The sequence below is a fragment of the Palaemon carinicauda genome, chromosome 14, assembly GCF_036898095.1.
Source record: "Palaemon carinicauda isolate YSFRI2023 chromosome 14, ASM3689809v2, whole genome shotgun sequence".
Lineage (NCBI taxonomy): Eukaryota > Metazoa > Arthropoda > Malacostraca > Decapoda > Palaemonidae > Palaemon > Palaemon carinicauda.
This window is the reverse complement of record NC_090738.1, coordinates 4,774,295-4,798,776: the sequence shown is the minus strand read 5'-3', so window position 1 is coordinate 4,798,776 and position 24,482 is coordinate 4,774,295. Positions and strand designations below refer to the sequence as shown.

Sequence of the window (24,482 nt, the reverse complement as noted above, 5' to 3'; positions counted from 1 at the left end):
AGACCAATTCCCGAGAGCTAAGGGGAGCAACAGAAAGTTAAACTGGAAGGATTTAATAGCCAGCCAGCAGATGGTATGGAATAGTTACTGAAAACAGTACTCCAGGAATGGTGTTTTCCACATCTTCACATTGACCATGTTGGGTGTATCTCCATGTCCATTAGATTATCATGTATGATTTAGAAGATGTGTTTACCTTCAGACCAATGAATATGAACAAAACATTACTAAAGAAAATGCTGTGGTGCTACCTTGCTCAAGAACTTAAAAGCTACAAAACTCGATGAAGAGGCATTATCAAATACTTTGCCAAGGTAATTGCACTGTTAACATTCTTTACTAAAAATGAGTCATTTTTATGGGAAAATTATAGTGAAGATAAATTAAAGAAGCTGTAACCCAAAACATGAAAATATATGGAATACATTATAGTACTATTGTAGCATGGATCAAGTCCATGACATCAAGTAAATAAGTGCTTGAAACAGACTTATTGTACTAGCTTCCTTTCACTTAATAAACAAATAGGATTGATGGGTAACCAGTGAAGCAGATAGACTCCACTAATACACACACTTACCCTAAACAAAACCATTCTCAGGAACATAGCAAGATAGACTACATGAAAAAGAAAGTGTGAACAACCACTGATTGCCGAGGTGAAGAAAGAGTTTGCATGAAACTTTCCTTTATGCGTTTCACATCAGAATTAAAAGAAAAACTACTTACGGGAGGCACTCCAAATTCTCTCTCCAAGATGTCATATGCCAACTGGTTATTTTCAGCAACATTTTCAGCTTTCAAAGACCCAAAGTCTATCAAGTCGGGACGATAGTGGTGGATTATAGCACAAAGGACCCTACCATCCTGTAAAATGGGTATGGAATGAAAAATTATGAACCCATTTTCACCAAGTGCTGTTAATGTTATATATCCAATGTAACTAATATAATTTTCAATACTGCACTGCAGTCATCATTCTTTAATTGCTGCTTTAATGATTTTTCGTTAGTTATTGCAATAAAAAGATTTAGCAGATTATTCACACAGATACTACAGTACGAAGTACAAGGAAAAAATTACAGAATGAAGAAATGATATTCCTTCGACATTACAGCAAAAGCCTCTGCATTCCGGTATAATGATCCCAATTTCACATTTATAATAGCATAAATTCTTTCATTCCAAAAAAATACATCTTATAGTATTTGCAGTAGTTAAATAAAACAGCTAAATCAGTCTGTCTATTGAGCTAAAAAAACTTATCCTTCACAGAGACGGCTTGAAAAGTTTGTTGTTATTAGAGCAATAAGTTTAATATTTGATTAAATAAATTGCAGCTCCATCAAAACTTTCTTACTATAGAGACTTAAGACTTCTAAGATAAATTTTGTGAATATTTCGTCCAATACTTAGTCATTTACTGTTGTCAGAAATTCAGACATTCACACTATTTACTACTAATGATGTTGCATTCCCCACAAGAGAACAACATTGTAAGAAGTAAACATAACAACAAATACAGCCGTTTCTAGTTCACTGCAAGACAAAGGCCTCAGACATGTCAAATTCACATTTGGGATGGCCATTTTTCATCATCACACTGGCCAGACCAGATTGGTGAAGGTGGGAGATTTTTGTTTGATCAATCACACATTAAACAAACCTAGTGTGTGTGGCCCTGACTAGAGTAGCTTTGTTTGATCATGGCAATAAGCAAACCCTTTCACCACATTAATGTATCCACACTCACATAGCGTGAACATACCCCTCATTATATGAATGTGTTTAATTTTCAAAAAGGATAATACTACTATTACAATAAATGTGGAGGCAACTACAAAAGTTAATTTAACAACTACAACTATTGTTACTACTATTAGTAGCTAAGCTATAATCCTAGTTGAAAAAGCAAGATGCTATAAGCCTAAGGACTCATACAGGGAAAAATAGCCCAGTGAGGAAAGGAAACAGAGAAAAATGAACTACAAGAGCATTAATAAACAATTAAAACAAAATATTTCAAAAACCACAACAACATTGAATTAGATCTTTCATATATCAACAAAAAAAAAAAAAAGACCAGAGGAAGATAAATAAAAAAAAAGAACAGCATTCACAAGAGTACCCTCAAGCAAGAGGACTCTAATTCAAGACAGTGGAAGGCTATGGTACAAAGGCTATGGCACTACCAAAGACTAGAGAACAATGGTTTGATTTTGGACTGTCTTCCTCCTAAAAGATCTGCTTACCATACCTAAAGAGTCTCTTCTAACCTTACCCAGAGGAAAGTAGCCACTGAACAATTATAATGTTCATTGTGCAGTTCTAAACAAAACTATTATAGCATACTACCAATTCTTGTGTCCAAAACATGTTAAAAATCAACAAACCTTGAAAGACGTAGTCATGTTTTCTATGTGGATACTGTCATACAAAGCAACTTGTTTCTTGCACCATACCAGTAATGTATCAGGGTGGATAAAAGAGTCTGTGGAGAGAATAAAATGTCATAAAACAGAAAGCTGTGCTTTTACATGAACTGCTCATACAATATCCATATGTATAATGATACACAGTATACAGCATAAACATAGGAGCATGCCCTAACTCTCCATATAAGGAAAAATAGAATAAATTCTACAACATTAATTTGTTCAGTTGGCTTCAAGAAATATAGTACACATAACAGCATTGATTAGGCATATCCACAATATTGTACAGTAGCTAACATCAGCGCATGACAAAAAAGAACATTTACAAAGCGATAGCATAATATTGATTACTGAAAATACCACAGTCTTATAGCTATGGGAAGAATACCTCGTTCAACTTATGCCAACACTAGGCTGATGAGTGTTAAGTTGCTTTTCCTTAACTTGCTGGAATGTGTACCAAAATTCTTGAAGACTATTGTTTAATTAAATCATATACCTAATATGTTATGTATTAAGGAATAACTTGATTAGCTATACATTTTTACATTGTACTCAAACTTAAGTATGGGTAGATATCAACATATTATAATGTATTTCCTAAAATTTAATACTTCTGCTTTGAGTCCAACACAATATCCACCTTTTGATTTATCAAAAATCATTTTGAATTATTCATGGTACAGTTCAAAAGTAAAACACCAATGGGATCACGTTAATGATTGCATTAAAATTAAGTTAAATGTCTTTTCATGACAGGTTTTGCACTTCACCACAATCTTTTTTTTTCACAGGCAATAAAAAGGGAAACATAGTAACATTAACATATTCATGCTAGTCTGGCACAATTCCAAATCCTTGGTGCTCTGTGTCAACATCTTGCTGTGTCCGTGAAATCTTAGCACCAAATTTGTAAGCATAGCTGACTGAACTATGTGATACATGCATATTGCTTTATATGTAGGTGGGCATGGTTACCAATAGATACCTACATCATTAATCTTTGGGAAGATTGAACAGCATTCTGTATTCTAAATAAATTTCCGCAAATAATCCAAAAAATTACGGTACTCAGCTGTTGAAGCTCAACTGATCACCAAAAAGGAGACAAAACTCTACTAAATATGAACAATGATTCACATAAAAAAATAAAAGAAGGCTCAAGAGTTGCCCAAGTACACAATAATGTATTTATCATCATCAGAGTATTCCAAACTCAAAAAATACAGCTCAGCTGATTCAAGTGCATTTACCAAATTATTATTATTATTATTATTATTATTATTATCACTAGCTAAGCTATAAACCTAGTTGGAAAAGCAATTGGCTATAAGCCCAAGGGCTCCAACTGGGAAAAATAGCCCCGTGAGGAAAGGAAATATGGAAATAAACAAACTACAGGAAAAGTAATGAACAATTAAAATAAAATATTTTAAGAACAGTAACATTAAAATAATCTTTCATATCTAACTATAAAAATTTAAAAAAACAAGAGGAAGAAAAATAAGACAGAATAGTGTACCAGAGTATACTCTCAAGCAAGAGAACTCTACCCCAAAATAGTAGAAGACCATGGTACAGAGGCTATGGCACTACTCAAGACGATAGAGCAATGTTTTGATTTTGGATTGTCTTTCTCATAAAAGAGCTGCTTACCAAAGCTAGTCTCCTCTACCCTCACCAAGAGAAAAGAAAAATTGTTTGGTAATCTCAAGTGTTGTCAAGTGTATGAGGACAGAGGAAAATGAGGAAAGAATAGGCTAAACTATTTGGTGTCTGTGTAGGCAAAGTAAAAATGAACCGTAACAAGAGAGAGGGATCCAATGTAGTAGTGTCTGGCTAGTCAAAGGACCCAATAACTCTCTAGTGGTAGTATCTCAATGGGTGGCTGGTGGGCTGGCTAACCTACTACCTACAATGATCATGAGGCAGTGCTTACCTAGTGGAACATCTTAATAAACAAACCTAGCATTGGACTAGTAGTAACTGGCTCTTTCTGGAGAGCATTGCAGTTGCCAAACAACATAAATTACAATTGGTTTAACCCTTTTACCTCCAGGCTATTTGGAAATTTCCAACCCTTAATCCCCAGGGGTTATTTTTTTTTCAAGCACATTTTGCAGTATAATTGTTTCCAAATTGCTCTAACAACCTTAATTTTTGTCCTAGAGAGGTCAGGTTGGTCTCATTCTCTTGGAAAATGCCTGAAGTTTCTATAAAAATTATAAAAAATATGCAATAAAAAATTTAAATAGCAGTTTTTTTAAAGAACGTACCGGTACGTCCATGGGGGTAAAGGGATGAGTTTTGTGAAACGTACCAGTACGTCCTTTGGGGGTAAAAGGGTTAACAGGCAATAACATACAAAGCAAGAGTTACCCTAGTCTAGAGCAAAGAGATCCAAGTTATTTGAGTGCATCCAAATTGAATGAGATATGCAAAGCTAGTATTTAATGAAAGCCTTTACAAGACTTCATTAACCTTTCTTCTATATGCAAGTAAAGGAAATAACTAGGACCATTTTACATGTAACCAGGAACCACAGCATAAAAAATAGTGCAGCAAACAACGATCATGCACTTTCTGTAAAAAAGATGCTATCTAATTTAAACTTGATAATAACTAAATATGAGCTTATGCACGGGTTCATAAACATCACTGCATGAACTTACTACCTCTGAAGAAACCTTTTTGTTTGAAGGTAAAGCTGTTTATGCTGTAAGAACTGTGTGCATACATGTAAACATACACACTAAGATTAAACTGATAACTGCACCATTCAAGGGATCAAGGTTATTAATGTGCTTAAGACATACATAAAAAGTTTTTTTCATAACTTTCATACAATTACCCTTAACTGTTGAAGCCAATAGAAACCAAAAAAAAGAAAGAAAAAAAAGACATGATAACTAGGATGAGCTGCTTTTGGGGCAAAAAATCTTTAATAAACATATCTTCATAATTTTAAAATTTCCATAGCATAAAAGATAACCAGCATTCATGTACAGTATAGAACTTCAACTCTGCAGTTTAACTAACCAACAAAGGTATGAGCTTAGAAAACTTCCAAGTACAACCTATCCAAGGTATTTTAATGATAATACTGTACTACAGCACTAACATTTCCCTACATCTACACAATCATTAGAAAGGCAATAAAACTCACCTCTCCGTTTCCTCTTCTTGGGAAAATCATCATTTGAGACCAGATGTGGATTTGTAATTTCTTCTAAATGTTTAAGGTCATCTGTATCATACAAACTTCGCACTTGAAATGGGAGAACTGCCCTTAGATTAATAGTTGGGTATCGGGACACTGGCTCTAAAGTATATGAAGAATGATCTGCAAGAGAATCAAATAAATTTGACACTATAATTTACAGAACATACATCAATAGAATCTTTCCTTTGCTGCTCACTAATTAGTACCTTCTAAAACAAGTAACTTCTCCAAATTGTAACTCAGCATAATTCTTTGATTGTAATCAGCCACATCATTCAAAGGGGGTAAACTGAATGTCACTTTCAGTTTTTAATCTAACAATTATTTCAAATAGTGGAAAACCAGCAATTAAATGATGGCACTAATAACTAAAACCACTAAACCAATAATAATTCACTTCACTTCTTTCAATATCATGCATAGTTTTCATAATCAATGCTTACCTTTCCCTAGATTCTCAGGAGTTGTCTGGGCTAGAAGTCTGTATATGCTTTCTCTCTCAGCTAGCACCTCGAGGGGAGTTGCTTTCTCAGTTGCAAAAGTCCTAACCATCCATGCAGCATCAAATGAGCTAAGGAAACCTCTGGCACAGCCAGAACCCGTTGGCCAAAAAGGCTGTAATGATTTAGATTCATAAGATCTCAAACCGGTCTAAATAAAAAGTTTACATAATTTGCAGGCAATATACTGTACAGTACAGTAAACATAAGGCTTACCAGAAAATTAAAATTTTTCCCAAATATTTGTAACAGTCAACCTCATTATCTGCAATTAATTTGTTTATGAAGACAGTCAAGTATGCCAAAATCACAGATACGAAACCAAGCTTTCTCATTGGAATACTGTATGTACATGGTGAATCTGTCTAATATAGACCCAGGTCACCAACTAAATGAACTGTATTCTATCTGAAATAAATAACTATTATCAATGCATTATTATACTTAATAACAATGAGTTTACGACTGAAAATAATATCACTATATCATGATGTGGATTTATGTCAGTGAAAGAAACAAGACAAACACACAGGATTCAATTTCATCACCTGATCTCTCTTTCTCCCTCTCTCTCTGTTTATTTCTCAAGAGCCATACAATACATACACAATGCATAAGAAATTAAAATTGTTCTCCTTAAAAAAAACGACAAATTTGGAATTAATTTGTATTTTTCCTAACAATACAAACCTGTAGCTATTTTTAGGGGATATTACTTTCACCAAACCTGGAAGACGAGCCATTGGACTTTTAGCGAGGATTAACCATCCTCTCGTTAGTTAGCAGAGAGGGGTGCGGGGTAGTAGCTAACCAGCTAACTCGCACACCTGGGCTTTAAACTTCAGTTTGCTTGGAGGTAGGATTTTAAGGGGGACTGGAGCTGGCGGGCCAATTTGTATAAATAGCTACAGGTTTGTAACATTAGGAAAAATACAAATGATTTCCAAATTTGTCATTTGTTTCGTCACTAATACAAACCAACGCAATTTAATGGGGATGACTTGCCCTTAAGGAGGGAGGAAGTACGTGCCAACTGGATTTTTGGTTTTGACCTAGGATTTTCCCCTTTACGTGTTTGGCACATAATTGGTGGAAATCCTACACCTCGCTAAAACCGTGCTACAAATGGTCCGCGGCCTATGCAAGCTGTATGCTTGTGATACTAACACTGTGACTGGTCAAGGTTAGAGTTCTCAGAGTCATCAGACTCTTCCGAGGGTACCATGGACATTACCCAATCCCACCTCATCAGGGGGTATGGGGACGTTACGAGTATATCTATCTATACCAGGTTACACAAAGGAAATGGTTTTACCAGCAGACAGAGTAGGTCAGCTTTGTAGAGTACTGTGAGGGATGTTACTCCACAGGGTGGAAGATGAAAGAAAGATAGAGCGCTATTCATTCTCTGTCATTCATCCCAAACTTAACCATGGTTAAACTCTACCCTCCCTCATCTGCTATTTGTCAATCACAGAGCTTGAGGTTTTAAAGCCATTTATTGTGTCCACCACAGGATCCATGGAGAAGGTTTCCATGTTCCTGTGGGTCACGTCTTGCAGGAAGTGGGCGGTGAAGGTTATTTGATGCTTCTACATGCCCGCTGACAAGGCCCGCATCACAGAGTAGTCTTATTAACACTAGGGCGTATTCCTGCTCCTAATATGATGAGATCTCGGTCTCTTCTATGAGGAGAAAGATAAAGATTCGATGCTTGGTCCAATACCTTGCGAATCTGAGATGAGAACGTGTTCTTGGTGATCCTTCTCTTGACTTTCCCCAAGCTGACAAAGAGTAGTGACACTCAGGGGGCGGGCTCTTGTAGTTTCTTCAAGGTAGGGACTCTGGTTTCTCTTTGGCATAGTAACCATTGACCTGGATTGTTGGTCATGCTGTGAAAGACTCTCAGACCGAAGGGTTTGGATCCTGGGAGCTGAGCTGCCAGAAACAAGGTTGAGCGTTACCTGGCCCCTAGTCGTTAATGAGAGACATTAAGGGTGTCCCCTGACTCTTACTCTAAGCCAACGGGAGAGAGAGACCTGTCATCGAGGTCAGGTGAACATCTGCTACTTGGAGTCCTATAACGAGGTCTCCTTTCCGACTAAGGGTCTGTAGACTCGAAACTCTGTATGAGGAGGGGCGATGCCGACATGGAGGAAGGTTAATTTCTTTCGGTCTGAAGGTAAGGTTAAAGGACTAACAGTGGCCTTTCATTGCAGAGACCGAGAGAAGCTTTCCTCCTGAAGGTAACCGAGGAACTCATCTAATGCTGGCATAGTGTCATCGAGGGGATGGATACCCCTTCCATGATACCAACTTACAATCCACTTAGCCTGGATGGCCAAAGATTTATACAGGTATCCAGACATCATCTTTGCAATCTATTGCGAGAGAGACTGCAAGATGGGAGGAGCTGGATAGTCTCCTGGTGTGAAGTTGCAAAGAAGATATTGCTTTGTGAAAGATGTTCATAAGTGGCTCAGGGGGTTCTCTCAGGATCCCCGTCGAGAGTTGCAGATGAGTCAACGGGCCGTGACGAGTCTGATGGCCTGTTCCCGAAGATCAAGGGCAGGGAATAGATAAATCAAATTCACATAGGATCTCTCAGGATCTACATCAGTGTGTGAGAGGAGTCATCCAATGAGACAAGACTGCTGATGACGAGGCCTGGTCTGAAGGCCAATGGCGGAAAATGGGCAAACCCAATTCCCGTGGAAGAAATACCCAGGAGGGGAGACCAATTAGGAAAAGGAAGATTCTTTCGCGGATGGGAAAGGTAACCACTGTTTGCTGCCGGTGTTAGTGATCCTTCCAGCAAGCAGGAAGATTGCTGCAAAGTGGCTGGTGGAGGGACTATTCCCTCGGCACAAGAGTAGATGCATTCCTCTCTTCGCTGGAAGAATCCTCCAAAGGGGAGACCAACGTGTGAAGAAGTCTTTTCTGCGGACGGGAAAGACACGATCAACATCTGCTGCTGTAGTCGCCGATTCTCCTCGAAAGCAAGAAGATCGGTGACTAGTAGTTGGAGGGATTCTCCCTCGAATGGGAGAATTCCAGCACCTAGAGGTGACTCTCTTGGCCGCACTCTCAGTTTCCTATCCATGAGTTCTGCCTCAAGTTGAAAGTCGACTTCAGGTATTGCCGGCGCTCAAATCGGAGTTCTCCTCGAAGTGGTTGCCACCCCTTGTCCATAGGAAGTTTGCCCTCATCTCTGGGAGGTTTAAGAGATGGTACTGTTCGGACTCTAACCAGAGCCCGAGGACGAGTGGTACAGCCAGGCCCTCCCCTTTCTTTGGTGTCTCTGGAGGGAGAGTTCAATCCATGGAAGGGGCGAGGAGGTCGATTCTTCGGCAAGGATTCCATTTGTTAATCATCTTCTCGGGTCTGTCTCTTACCTGGGTCTCATAAAGATTTGATCCTACTCCTGCTCCTTTTTGTGCCCCCGAAGAGGCTGGATTTGAAGAAATCCAATGCGGGCTTGATGAACCTGAGTGAAACGGTGACGTAAGAGACGTAACCACTGCTGACTGAAAGAAAGTCTCGTAGAGGAAAGACTCCTCTTATCCTCCTCCTGTCGATCTGAAGAAAAAACTTCTGCATGCCGACAATGAATGAAGGTTACCCAGAGTCGATTAGGATCAGTCCATCGTACTGAAGTCTTCGGAGAACGAAGCCGATCATGACAAACTAGGTTGATATAGGGTAAACTTTCTCGTGAGAGCCGCTAGATGGTCGAAGATACTTCCTCGATGACGTTACTCCGGAATCTAGGAGTAAGAGTCCTAGTGGCCGAATGTACCCAGGAAGTAGTGTGGACTAATTGCTTTTCTGACCGTATGCCCTCTCCTCGTCACGAGTTTGAAAAAACTAACCTGTTCCAGGAGGAAAAGACAAAACTGGAGGCTCGGAGACCTTGATGAAAACATATCGTTCTATCCAAAGACGTAACAGCTGAGAAGGGCGTCTGAGTGGATGTTCGGAATGCGTAGGTAAGGAGAGAATCGCCTTCACACTTCCAAAGGTGGGAGAGAGAGAAAGTGTATTCTCTCATAGCTGAGCTACAAATTCTCTGTCATTGTATAGAGATGCATACTCCAAACTTGTAGGAGGGGATCGATTGATTGATTTGAGGTTTTCTGGCATCCTGATATCAGGTCATTGACGCCGAGAGGACCCGCCACGAGGCAACCTCCTCACGACAAGAAAAAGGGAGTTATCTCGTGGGTAAGAACATCGATGATGTCCACAGCATCCCTTTACCAGCGACGACCAAGAGGCATTTCTTGGTGAAGTTAAGTTTACACAAGTACAGTGCCGTTGACATAGTCCAAAACCATGTCTTTGCCCTCTTGAGGAGCCACCACTGGGTCAAAAAACCCATTGATGGTCCTCATGCAGGGCAAGACATGCTCCGACTCCTTCTGCTCTGCCTCCGATAGCTCCGGACTAGCAGCTCTTGAAAGATGGTCGTCATCGTCATCGAAGTCATCCACCCATGTGACATCATCTTGGGGTGGGTCAAAGGTTGTTCCTTGCATGATAAGTGTCGTTTACTGATGCCCCTAGAGGGTTCGGAGATAATCGTTTAGGACTGTCTTGCAAAGGTTTTGATGCCCTTGCCGAAGACTTGGGCATAGTCTTGGCATCCTTTAATTCCTTCCGAGGAGGAAAGAATTCCTCCAGGAGTGAAGGTCTTGAACGATCTTCCTTTCGTGCCTCACCTGCTGAGGGAGACATCCTCCCGTAAGGGTCTGCATACTGGACATAGTTCCGGTGGAACCACCTCGATAGGAAAGGGGGCAGAAAGTCCCTGCCAGAGACTCTTCTCTAAGAGGGAGAGATATTTGGCTCGAGAGAGGAATCTTGGCTACTTTCATCTTGGTAAACGTAGAAGAGACTCTTTAGATATGGTAAGCAGCCCTTCTAGAAGGACACTCCAAAATTAAACCATTGTTCTTTAGTCTAGGGTAATTTCCTAGCCTCTGTACCATGGTCTTCCACTGTCTTGGGTTAGTGTTCTCTTGTTTGAGGGTACTCTCGAGAACACTATTCTATCTTATTTTTTTTTCTTCCTCTTGTTTTTTTTGTGAATGATGTGTTGGGCAGGCTTAATAGAAGAGCCATGGATGCCTGGTGGTTTATCAAGAGGTTATTTTTTCCTTATATGATTCTATTTCTTCTCAAAACCATCCTTACTGTCCTCCCTTCAGTTGAAGTGGCTATCCTGGAGGGTATTTAGCCCTGCATGGTGTATCGGCTCCTCATAAGTCCTGCTATGAATGTGGATGTCATGAGATTCAGGTAATAAAAGTTTGTAGTAGGCATAACTACTTCTATTTGTGTTCAAACTACCGGAATCCAGCCATGGATGATTTTATCTTCAATTGTCTTCTTAACATTATGGCTATGATACAAGATGATAGAAAGGCCTCTTTTGTCTTTGTTGGTGATTCCAATGCTCAACATAGGGAGTGGTTAAGTTCTGTTTCTCCTACCAATTGCCATGGCTTAAGAGCCTTAGACTTTGTCTCTGAATCAGGCTGAGCAAATCATAAGTGAAGCTACCCCCAGGTCTGGAAACTGCTTGGATTTCGTATACACTGACTCCCCTGGCGTTATAACAAGTATTGTTGGTTCTCCAGTCGGTACATCTGATCCTTCCTTGATTTTATTAGTAGTGAAGACTGAGCAGCCTGTCCCTGATGTACAGTATTATACTCTTGTAGGATTTATATGAAAACTCAGGTAGACTGGAATGGGATTTTGCATGATCTTTTAAGCTTGAATTGGTCACAATTGTATAGTAGCGTTGATCCTGTTGTTCCTTTGAATGAGAATCTAGTCAACATAATTGATAGGCGTATCCCTTCTCGCGTGCTAAGGTACCGAGTGAAGGACAAACCATGGTTCAATGATGATTGTCGACGTGCTTATTAGGAGAAGCAGGAGGCTTATCTTCTTTGGAACGGTAACAGATCAGATTTGACCTGGAATAATAATGCTCAGCTTAGAGCTTTTGCTCCAAGAGTTTATGCTTCAACTAAAAAGGAATACAATCTAACCATAAAAGAAACCCTTTCTGGTACAACCCAGGAACATAAGTGGTGGACTACCCTTAAATCTGTACTCTTTGGTGTAGATGCAATAGTTCCTCCTTTACTTAAACCAGATGGCTCAGTTACTCACTGTCCAAAGGAAAAGGCAACCCTTTTGGCTGGTGCGTTTGACAGTAAACTCTCAAACTTCCTCTTTCCTGTTGTCCTGAGGCTAAACTAATTAGTTTGGCTTTTCGATCTCATGAAATTAAAGCTCTGTTGATGGACCAGGATGCTTATAGAGGTGTAGACCCTAATGGTATTTTTCCTTCGTTTTTTTTTATAAAGACTGCAGATTTCTTAGTTCCAGAGTAATCTGTTATTTTGTACAAGTTAGAAAAAAGAGGAACTTTTAGCACTTGTTGGAGAATTGGTAATGTTACTCCTCTAAGTAAATGTGTTTTTGGTAGCTCAAGTCCAATTGATTACCGCCCAATTTCCATAACTCCCATTTTATCTAAAGTGTTGGAACGTAATGACATTCCATCACTTTAGATAATATGGGAGTTATGGAAATTGGACGGTAATCAATTGGACTTGAGCTACCAAAAACACATTTACGTAGAGAAGTAACATTACCAATTCGCCAACAAGTGCTAAAATGTCTTAATAGGTTTGCTGAAGGTATTCATCTGTTCCCTAGTTTGCAATTTGGTTTTCGTAAAGGCTTTGGAGCATGTGATGCCCTACTTACAATCTCCAATGCTATACATAAATCCCTTGATCATGGTCAGGAGGTTTGTATGATTTGCCTTGATTTTAGTGCTGCCTTTGACCATCCTAAGGCCCTTGTTTTCAAACTCAAACTGTTGGGAGTGGGTGGGTTGTTTCTGAGCATTATTATTGAATTTTTAAGTAATAGATCTCAAAGAATTGTTGTTGATGGTTACCATAGTGAATAAAAGGAATGTGATATCCGGTGTTCCAAAGGGTAGTGTTCTTGGCCGATTACTTTCCATCTTATATACACATGACATGTGGTTTGGCCTAGAAAACAAGCTTGTTGCATATGCAGATGATTCTACTCTTGGGATTGCTGAGTCCCTTGATAGGGATCTGGCAAAAATTAGTGCATGGTGCAAATTATGGGATATGAAGTTGAATCCTAGCAAAACTCAAAGTATGATTGTAAGTAGGTCAAGGACAGGGGCTCCTCAACATCCGGATCTCAGCATTGATAATTTTTCTTTAACTTTGTATGACTTTTAAAATTTTAGGTGTGATTCTCGACTGCAAATTTACTTTTGAGAAACACATTAGGTCTGTGTCTTCAATTGCTCAAAAGATTGGCTTATTGTGAAAGTCTTTCAAGATTATCAGTGATCAATCTATGCTGAAGAAGTGTTTTAATTCTTTCATTCTACTGTACCTTGTTTCAAGTATTGTTCTCCTGTCTGGTCTTCAGCTGGCAATTCTCATCGTAATTAGTTGGACAGGAACTTACGGTCAATTAAATTTCTTATTCCTGATCTATATATTAATCTTTGGCACCATCATTCAATTAATTCATTATGCATGTTGCATAAGATTTTTCATAATTCTGACCATCCTTTACATTTAGATCTTCCTGGACAGTCCCATCCTGTTCGTAATACTAGGCATGTTGTTACTTCTAATATTGAGGCCTTCTCCATCAGAGGCTCAATACTACACAGTATTCTAGAAGTTTTATTCCAGCTGTGACCAAGTTGTGGAATGATCTTCCTAATCGGGTAGTTGAATCAGTTGAACCTTAAAACTTCAAACTTGCAACAAATGTATTTATGTTGAACAAGCTGACCTAAGTCTTTTTATAGTTATATATGAATTATATGTTTTAATGTTGTTAATGTTTTTTGAAATATTTTTTTCAAATTTTTCATTACTTCTTATATCATTTATTTGTTTCCTTGTTTCCTTTCCCCACTGGGCTATTTTTCCCTGTTGGAGCCCTTAGGCTTCTAGCATCTTGTTTTTCCAACTAGGGTTGTAGCTGGGCTAATAATAATAATAATAATAATAATAATAATAATAATAATAATCCCCTACTGCCGCTACCTCAGCGGTCACCAAGGTAACCGGAGAAAGCAGTAGGGCCTATTGGAAGTGTGTTACAATCGCTCGCCATTCATTCCTGTTTCCAGCATGCTTTTTTGCCTCTCTCACATTTATCCTCCTATCACCCAGGGCTTCCTTCACTCCATCCATACACCCAAACCTTGGCCTTCCTATTTTACATCTCCCATCAACTCTTAAATTCATCACCCTCTTTAGCAAACAGCTATTTTCCATTTCTCTACATGGCCAAACCACCTCACCACATTCATATCCACTCTAGCTACTAATTCATTTGTTACACCCGTTCTCTCCCTCACTACTTTGTTATTAACCCTATCTACTCAAGATACACTAGTCATACTCCTCCGACATTTCATCTCAAACACGTTTAATTTCTGTCTCTCCATCACTTTTATTCCCCACAACTTTGATCCATACTTCACAGTTGCTACAATCCCCCTCTCATTCAGAACTCTCTTTACATTTATTCCTAACCCTCTATTCTTTACCACTCCCTTCACTGCTCCCAACACTTTTCAGTACATCCTTCATTCACTCACTGACATACATCTGCTTCCACTCCACCATTTGCAGCAACAACAGACCCCAAGTACTTAAACTGATCTACTTCCTCTACATTAAATGTGCTAATATTATAAGGGTACATTTTACCAAAAAATTGTATCGTTTTATATCCCCCCACCCACCTTGAGGTGTCATACAATACATATATACAGTAGTACAGCAAAGAAACCAAAACCTTTGCTTCCATAAAATGTGCCAATTAAATACTACAAAAACTAAACATATACTCTGCTTAAATCTATATCCAATGGTAGGCTGAGCTTAAAATACGGCATTCAATTTAGCCAGCTGATCTCTAATTTTAGGTGACATCATAACATACAGTATGTGCTGAAAGAAGTCAAGAAAAATTTGTAGTTTTCCATGTTAACCGAGTTTCATTTCAGAGTTTTTGTAGCCATCTATAGCAATCCAAGGTGAATTTTAACAACAGCATTTACCAATTTTCTCATTTTGGTTTGTCATCACCTGATTTTAAGATGATGGTATTGAGAATATACTCACATACAATTAAGAGAGTATCATTGATATAATTTCCAAACTTACAGTATTATTTGCCAATTTCCAATCAAGTTTAAAGTTTTGACTTGCATTCTTTGGTGATTTTAATAGAGTGCTGTACAGTATCATTTTTTAATTCATAATGCTAAATTTGACATGTTGACTTGTGTTTCCTAACATTATGCTGTATTTAGCAATTGTACTTCAAATTTCACTTTTTCACTCATGTTCTCAGGCATTTTTTGCTGTTAAGAAATTTGGTATCAAATTTAGCATTATTGCGTTATGTGAAATTCGGATATACCAAACAATCGGATAGCAAAAATTGACTGTATGGAAAATTCAGATGTCTACATTACCTCTAATAAACTATCTCCTACAAGACCAGCAAGTAGTTTGTGCCCTCTTCTCTCAATCATCCGACAAGCATTTTCTGCAGCAAACATCGAGGTAAAGTCAAACATGGCGACATCTGGTTTGCCATAATGATTCACAGCAAAGTCCAGATGAGGAAGTTGGTAACTGGTTGAGAAGTCTGCAGCCTCTCGCGCATAATCAAGCAAAGCGTTTCTGTCTACATTGCTGGGGTGCAGTAACTGCTGTGTATCTTGTAGATCCTGATCACATAAATGTAAATATGAGAGGTTTATCTTCACTAAAAGTATCAATGTATCCTCATTATGAATAGCATTATAAAATATATATCAATACAAAACGCACAAATAAATATGTAGCGAGTTTTCATTTCACAATCTACAAAAGAATTGAAACGTGAAAAAGTTTTATTTACTTACACGTATTATGACTCCCTTGTCAATGAGAGAGTGCTTTTTGGCTGTCATAACAAAATAATGGGTCTCATCTTTGTAGTATACAATGTTTTCCAGATCAATGCCTGTCGCTGCATAGAGTTCTTTAAAGAATTTCTGGTTGAATATAAAGGCTACTCCACTGATTTCCTGGTGAATAAACAGGCAAAAAAAACATGAAAATTCAATCTTCAGTATCATAATATATGTTAAGCATGTGTTAAGGTTTATTTCTTCATAAAAAAACAAAGTGTGAGTACATAAACTGTGAGTAAAATATCCATCATAAAAGAACATACATTGTGAGTAAAATATCAGTCATAAAAGAACAAATTGAAAATAAAATATCTGTCATAAAAGAACATAAATTGTGAGTAAAATTTTCGTCATAAAGGAACATGAACTGTCAGTAAAATATCCGCCATAAAAGAACATAAATTGTGAGTAAAATATCCATTACAAAACAACATAAACCAAATGAATTATCCTAGAAGTACATACATTGTGAGTAAAATATCTATCATAAAAGAACATAAATTGTGAATAAAATATCCGTCATAAAAGATCATAAACTGAGTACAATATTTGTCATAAAAAACAAACTGTAAATAAAATATCCATCATAAAAGAACATAAATTATGAGTAAAATATCTGACGTATAAAAACATAAATTGAGTAAATTATCAATCAAACATCTTCGGACTATTTACAAACAAATTTTAATAATAAAAGCTTTTAAATGTTTACCTGTACTCGGGCTTCTGCTTCAGATCTTTTATTGATAAAGTTGGCTGTGATGGCTATGGCAAGTTTACCCCTAAACTCTTTTCGCCTAAAACCCGGTAATGTGTTCCTCTTGCCATCAGCTCCAATTAACACATCAAACTCATAGTTATTTGCTGGATGATCTTGGGGAGTTAACCGTGCTCTCCATCCAATTTCTGAAACAAAATCACTGTTTAAGTTCTCTATCATTAAAACAGGAGAAAAAATAAATGTATGGGACAGTAAAGGACAAAATATATTTCTGGAAATTATATGAATGATAAGATATATAATTGGTAAATTTGATAACACACACTCCAAACAATACTGTAATTGCAAAAAACCAACAAAGGTAAGCAATCGAACTGAAATATCCATCAACGCACCATAAGGAAAGTACAATTTTGAACCTACATAAATCAAATCAAATCAAATCATTATCAGGCACATGAGAATAAAGTACTTACTTTCAGTCTGATCTTCAGGTGGTTCAACCAGCTCCTCAAAGCTAACATTTTCAATAACTTCAACTCCCAACAATAATGCCACTTTCAATAGAATGCATTGCAGTTGCCTTATACCTGAAAAATTCAATCATGTTTTAATCATCTAACATGTGTATTATCATAATTGTAATTCAAGAATCTTTCAATGAGCAACGTAACTTCTTTAAACATATATCATAAATAGTTTGTGTTGTTGCATCACCAAAAAGTTCCAAAATTAAATAAAAAATTAGAATCCATCTTCAAAATGAGAGAAAAATCCTATATCAAACTTAATAGCAAGGAAAATATTGCTAATATAAAATATAAAAGCATGATATAAATAGTACCGTAAGTGCAGTGCACAAGAAAGGGAGTGAATAAAGTCTTACTTATGTGATCAATAGCTCCAGCACAGAATTTTCCATAGAACTTCTTTGCTCCAAGTTGCTTGAGATCATTAATGACAAATGGCCAGAGATGAAGGACATTGTTTCTGGAGAAGCGATCCCTCTTCTCGACTACCACAACTTTGGCCCCTAGCAGCTGAGCCTCGATGGCCGTGCGTAGACCACAAGGACCAGCCCCAATTATTAGTAACTGAGAATGAAAGGGAAAGTCAATAAAAAGAAAATTAAGTATGCTGATTATGGATCAATAAGTGATGTTTAGGGACAAAAAAATTAATAAAAAAATGCTTCAGCATTTCATAAAATGATTGCATTGAGTATCAAACTTATTTCCTATGAAAATTTCCCAAAATTTAAACTGCCATTTTTGTCTGGTGGCATGGCATAACTTGCATGAATAAGTGAAGTTCAGTAATAAAGAATTAAAGTTAAGAAATGCATTAGCATTTCAAAAAATGTTTGCAAACAGTAACATAGTTTTTCATAATAAAAATTCCTGTACTATTTTTGTGTGTGTATATATATATATATATATATATATATATATATATATGTGTGTGTGTATATGTATATATATATATATAATGTATATATATGTATATATATATATATAATATATATAGCCTATATATATATATATATATATATATATATATATATATATATATGTATATATATATATGTATATATATATGTATATATATATGTATATATATATGTATATATATATGTATATATATATATATATATATATATATATATATATATATATATATATATATATATAAAACAATGACCTTCCTCACCTTGCTATTTGGACAAGACTTTCCATGATTGTAACATTTATGACTAGCTCTCTTATCAAATTTACCCCAGAGTGCTTGTGCCTTCCAGGATCGTAGTTTTGACTGGGGAAAATAAAAAATGCTTTTATTAAACACAAATAACACATGATGAAACAAAGTGTGGGTCATGGATTTGGACTGGGACTTAATACCTGAGTCTGAAGGAAAACAAACTGGGCCACTCTATATGCAAAGTAATAGGGATTTCTTTTTGTACTTTCTACTTAACATTTACTATATGTCAAGTACTAAAAGAATTGAAATCTTATTCAGTAGCTTTTACAGACTGTAAAATAAGGCTAAAAATGTAAATATTTTGCAATAAAATCAAGTCAACAAACAAGAAAAAACATTTGAAAATTACTAATATTCATAGTTAAAGAAACATTGCCATATGTTTGTACACGAATATAGTAGTAGAATCTCTCATTTGTACTTTAATATAGCAGAATCTCTGAACAGTACTTGAGTAGAGTATAATCTCTCTCTCTCTCTCTCTCTCTCTCTCTCTCTCTCTCTCTCTCTCTCTCTCTCTCTCTCTCTCTCTCTCTCTCTCTCTCTCTCTCTCCAGGAGAAAACCAACCTTTAATTTAGGATAAAAGTGTCTAATATTAGTGGGTTTGAGCTTGAGTACATCACAGAGGTGTCGGTAATGATGGAGCACGGACTTGAAGGTCGAGGCTGTACATAGCTGCTCGAAGACATCCGCAGCTAGAGCACTCTCGGGCGAAGGTGCTGCAACTGGCTTGTTATGGTGATGGTGGGCTGAGTTGTACATGATCTGGAACATAAATTAAGCCTTAGATTATCTAACACAAATTACGAACAAACTTCAGTAAACATTTTTAGGTAAATAGACCATAAGGGATATTACTAGTTAATGTTTAAAAGTTTAAAGGCTACTCGTGAATGGCAAAGTCAAGGGGCAGTGATAATGCCCACGAGACTGATCATTTATATCTATCTATCTATCTATCTATCTATCTATCTATATATATATATATATATATATATATATATATATATATATATATATATACATATATAAGTATATATATATATATATATATATATATATATATATATATATATATTTACACACACACACACACATATATATATATATATATATATATATACTGTACTGTATATATATGATCAGTACCCAAGCCCATACATCTCTACACCTAGCTAGGACCAGGATGGGTAGGGTAGTGGCTGGTGATGACTCAGCAAGGTAGACCTATAGGCTCCAAACCCCTCCATCCTTAGCTCACAAGAATGGTGAGATTACAGACACCGCAAGAAACTATCTAGTTTGAGGGGGACTCGAACCCCAGTCTAGCAGATCAATAGGCAGGGAGGTTTCCATAAGGCCACTAACCACAGATATACCCTTATATATGAAATCTATTCAACTTCAGGCTTATGCGGAAGTCGTGACACACTGTCTTATATTTCTGTATTCTTTAAACTAATTCAAACATTAAAAACGTATCAATATTGAGAATAACAAAGGAAAACATTCGCAGACAAAACTATGAATAGTCTTTTAGAGAAATACCACTGTCTCCTGGCGTCAACTATTGTTTTTTTTTTCCTAATAATTCCCAAAGGCATAATGAACAAACACAAAAACTTGCTTCATTCTAACATGCACTTTCCGTAAATATTAAAACAAAACTAGTTTATGTATAATACACTGAAGGATGGTTTATTATTATTATTATTATTACTATTAAGCATCAAAAATTACCGCATGACCCATTCGACCTTTGTGGAAAGTGAGCAGAGCTCTCACTCGAATATAAATAACAGTCTATGATTTCTTGGGGAAATACAAAGTGAAAATACAAAAGATAATATTCAGAAATAAGAAGTGTGTGTGTGTGTGTGTGTGTGTGTGTGTGCACGCTACGCGATTTTTCCTTCTCTCATCATCTCCGTACCTGTGAGGGTTGGTGAAAGACTTTTTATGAAGTGTGGGTGGGATCGGTTGGGTGGGCGAGTGGATCGGCGAACGGGAGTAGGGGTGGGGGTGGGGTCCTTGGTGGGCGTGTGAAGAAGAGGAGCAGGAGCAGAGCCTCGGGTGGTGTGTTGATCAACCCCGGTCCCACTTGCACCTTACAACCACCATCCTGCACACTCAGTCTGCAAAGACAGAAAGAAAAAGAGATAAGAACAAATGATTTTTTTTCCTTTTTGCTGTGAGAGATGATCACTTTTTCTAGCACATCTGCAGTGTGTCCCTGGCTATAAAGTTGGTACACAGTCTGCCATTGCTTGGTGGTTGCCCGTACAAGGGTTGACCAAATGCGCATAAACATACATACGTACACACTGTTATTATTATTATTATTATTATTATTATTATTATTATACATACATACATTATATATATATATATATATATATATATATATATATATATATATGTATGTATATATATATATATATATATATATATGTATGTATATATATATATATATATATATATATATATATATAATCTGTGTCCACGTGTATACATATGAACATACTATACAAATGTGTATACATACATATATATATAAGGTATATATATATATATATATATATATATATATATATATATGTATATTATATATATATGTGTGTATATATATATATATATATATATATATATATATATATATATAATTTGTGTTATATAAACATGCATATATATATATATATATATATATATATATATATATATATATATATACTGTATATATATACACACAATTATATATATACACATACACACACGCACACACACACACACACATATATATATATATATATATATATATATATATATGTATATATATGTATACATATACAGTGTGTATATATATATATAATGTGTGTATGTGTGTGTATGCATTACAAACATGACTAGCTAAACACAGATGCTGCAACACAAAACTCTTTATTTAGCTGGTAGAGAAGATGAGTGAAAGAAGAATGATGGAAGTTAGCTAGCTAACCGTGGTAGGGAATAGTTTGGAAAGTTGAGTATTAGTAAGAGTAGTGTAAAGCTTGGTCATATCACAATTTCAATTATATAAACATATATTTTTCTTGCTATGGATTTCAAGTTAGCATAGTATAATATTTTATTTTCATTTTATGTTTTGCTTTTTGATAATCTTGGCTACTGGCGTAGTGAGAATCTTATTGGTTGTTTTCCAATTGTCAAGCTTGGATTCGCTGACTTTACTCGAGAATAAGAAGCAAAGAAATAAATGAACACGTTCACGCGTGGTTACCAACTTGAATTATAATGCCCCTCAGAATATGTTCATGTCAATATTTGTACAGTCGTAAACAGTTATGTAGGAGTACCAAAATAAACCCGTTTACAAACAAATAATATATTTATGTCCTGCACACATATCCACACATCGAATGCAAAAAATGATAAAAACAAAATTAAATATATCAAGTGTAATTAATCATCTTTTCTAGCTCCATTGTCCAGTCAAAATATCAGACATCTGATAAATCTCTAAAAATATCAACATATCTCAAAAGAAAACTTCAGAAATTGATAAATACTGAAATGAAACGGAAAACTAATTGGGAGTGGTGCTTTAAGAACCATCACCCGACGATTTACTAAACTAGTAAAAAAAAAAAGTCATGTAAAAAAGACAAGTACGATTAGCTTAGCTGAAACCACTGAAATGTGCAAATGATCCCTGAGAGAGAGAGAGAGAGAGAGAGAGAGAGAGCGAGAGAGAGAGAGAGAGAGAGAGAGAGAGAGAGAGAGAGAGAGAGAGAGAGAATGTGTACAAACTCAAAATGCATTACCAATAAAGTGTATACAGATGAATGACTACAATGAATAATTTTCAAAATTCGTTGTATACAAAAACATCATTATACAAAAGAAAGAAATTTTTAGTTAAAACTGTCCGTTTTTAATTTGAACAGCCTGGCATGACTCTGCTCATGACATATTTTAACGTTGTTAATAATAAGATTATTATTATTGTTATTATTATCATTACTATTATTATTATTATTATTATTATTATTATTATTATTATTATTATTATTATTATTAGTAGTAGTAGTAGTAGTAGTAGTAGTAGTAGTAGTAGTAGTAGTAGTAGTAGTATATTACAAAAGTGGTTTAAATAAGTTATGCAACTACAAGGACATTGTTCCGAGTCCGTGATTTACCCCAATCCTTTAATTCAACGGGCTTCTCAACTGTCAGCTTAATAAAAACCTTAAAACTCTCAGCTTAATATATCTTTTAAATCCCTACTTAACTGACCTTCAATATTTCAGCTTTATGAACCTTTCATCTCTGGGCTTAATGACCCTTTGATATCTAAGCTTAATGAACCTTCATAATTTTGGTTACAGAGATTTTGAATTCTCGAGTTCGCAAACCTTTTAAAACTCTTAGCTTAGTGGTTAGTTTGAAACAATGATGTGAAAACCTTTGAAAGAAAGAGAAATTTTATCTATGTCAAGAAATCTACCAAAAAAAAAAAAATAAAAAATAAAAAAATCACCATAAGTTTTAAAAAGTGATGAGTCAGATGTATGTAGATTTGACAATAAACACAATATGCGGAGTGAAAGGCTAAATACCTAAGAATGTACACGATAATCTGAACGTAAAGATCCTGCAGAGTAGGGTTCCCCTACAGTACAGGACCAGGAAAGTAGTCATTGAAGTAAAGTAGTAAAATAGCTATATATGAACCTATTAACAATGGATACTGTACTTCGAGAATTTTGTTAGCTGAAACGATAACATTAAGCACATATGAACGCGTTCAAGAAAAGGTGGGCTTGAACCGGTTCAGATATTCACCATAAAGTTTTTTCCTTCGAATTAGCCAATTCTCGGATGGTTTTCCAAGGATAGTGAGCAAAGCTATACGGGAATAAACATTGAATTGCAAGTAACGTTTCATCCAATCCCAAAGAAACAAAATAAAGACGACAGGAAGGATGGAAGAGGGGGAAGGGTGGTTGGAGGAGGAGGGTAGGGGAATAAGTGCCACTAAGATCAAAGACCAGAGGTCTAAGGCATCTCTCTCTCTCTCTCTCTCTCTCTCCTCTCTCTCTCTCTCTCTCTCTCTCTCTCTCTCTCTCTCTCTCTCTCTCTCTCTCTCTCTCTCATTTTTTCATTCAACACATGGAGCTGCAAGCTAGATACATAATAACAGTAACAATTATTCACGGCAATTAAAGGCAAGTCTTACTAACACAAAGAATAATAGGAGTAAATGAAAGAAAATAATAGCAAAGAAAGGACCATCCACTACCCAGATGGTTATACGGACTTAAACAGGTCATGACCCAACCTTGGCTTACTCCAGAAGAATCTGAGAGAATCTCTCCATTTCTAAAATTTTCAGTTAATTTTCCAAGTTACAAGGGGAGGGTGGAAGGAAGTCATGGGGGAGGGCTGAGAGTAGGCCAAGGCAGGCCATCAAATTCAACGTTTAAATATTCATAAATTTTGTAACATGAATTGACACAAAATTAAACATTTTAAATGACTTCTTCTTTGACGTCTTAGAGTTAAGACCAAGAAGGGCCAGGTAATGGCTGCTGATGACTCAGCAGGTAGACCTATAGGTTTCCCCAAAACTATCGAACTTAAACGTGACTCGAACCCCAGTCCGGGAGATCGTCAAGCAAGGAGGTTTTTAACAGGCCACCACAATCCTTCTAAATAATAACAAAACGGAGAAAAGTTATATTCCAACCGATTGACAGTTGAGTTATCGGGTCATTT

General features: G+C 36.3%; 1 protein-coding gene across 7 annotated transcripts in view; it reads right to left on the bottom strand.

The window, feature by feature from the left end:
* Mical (Molecule interacting with CasL) overlaps positions 1–24,482 on the bottom strand; it is a 442,383-nt gene that overhangs the window by 156,428 nt on the left and 261,473 nt on the right. For all 7 annotated transcript variants that reach the window (XM_068386751.1, XM_068386754.1, XM_068386755.1 and 4 more), the window contains 12 exons: positions 20,641–20,842; positions 19,275–19,472; positions 18,653–18,754; positions 17,829–18,036; positions 17,419–17,532; positions 16,934–17,127; positions 16,171–16,335; positions 15,736–15,993; positions 6,102–6,273; positions 5,602–5,778; positions 2,394–2,491; positions 730–867 (listed from right to left, as the gene is read on the bottom strand). In XM_068386751.1, coding sequence (XP_068242852.1) covers positions 730–867; positions 2,394–2,491; positions 5,602–5,778; positions 6,102–6,273; positions 15,736–15,993; positions 16,171–16,335; positions 16,934–17,127; positions 17,419–17,532; positions 17,829–18,036; positions 18,653–18,754; positions 19,275–19,469 — 1,821 coding nt within the window. In that variant the 5' untranslated portion in view covers positions 19,470–19,472; positions 20,641–20,842. The remainder of the gene's footprint in view (positions 1–729; positions 868–2,393; positions 2,492–5,601; positions 5,779–6,101; positions 6,274–15,735; positions 15,994–16,170; positions 16,336–16,933; positions 17,128–17,418; positions 17,533–17,828; positions 18,037–18,652; positions 18,755–19,274; positions 19,473–20,640; positions 20,843–24,482) is intronic.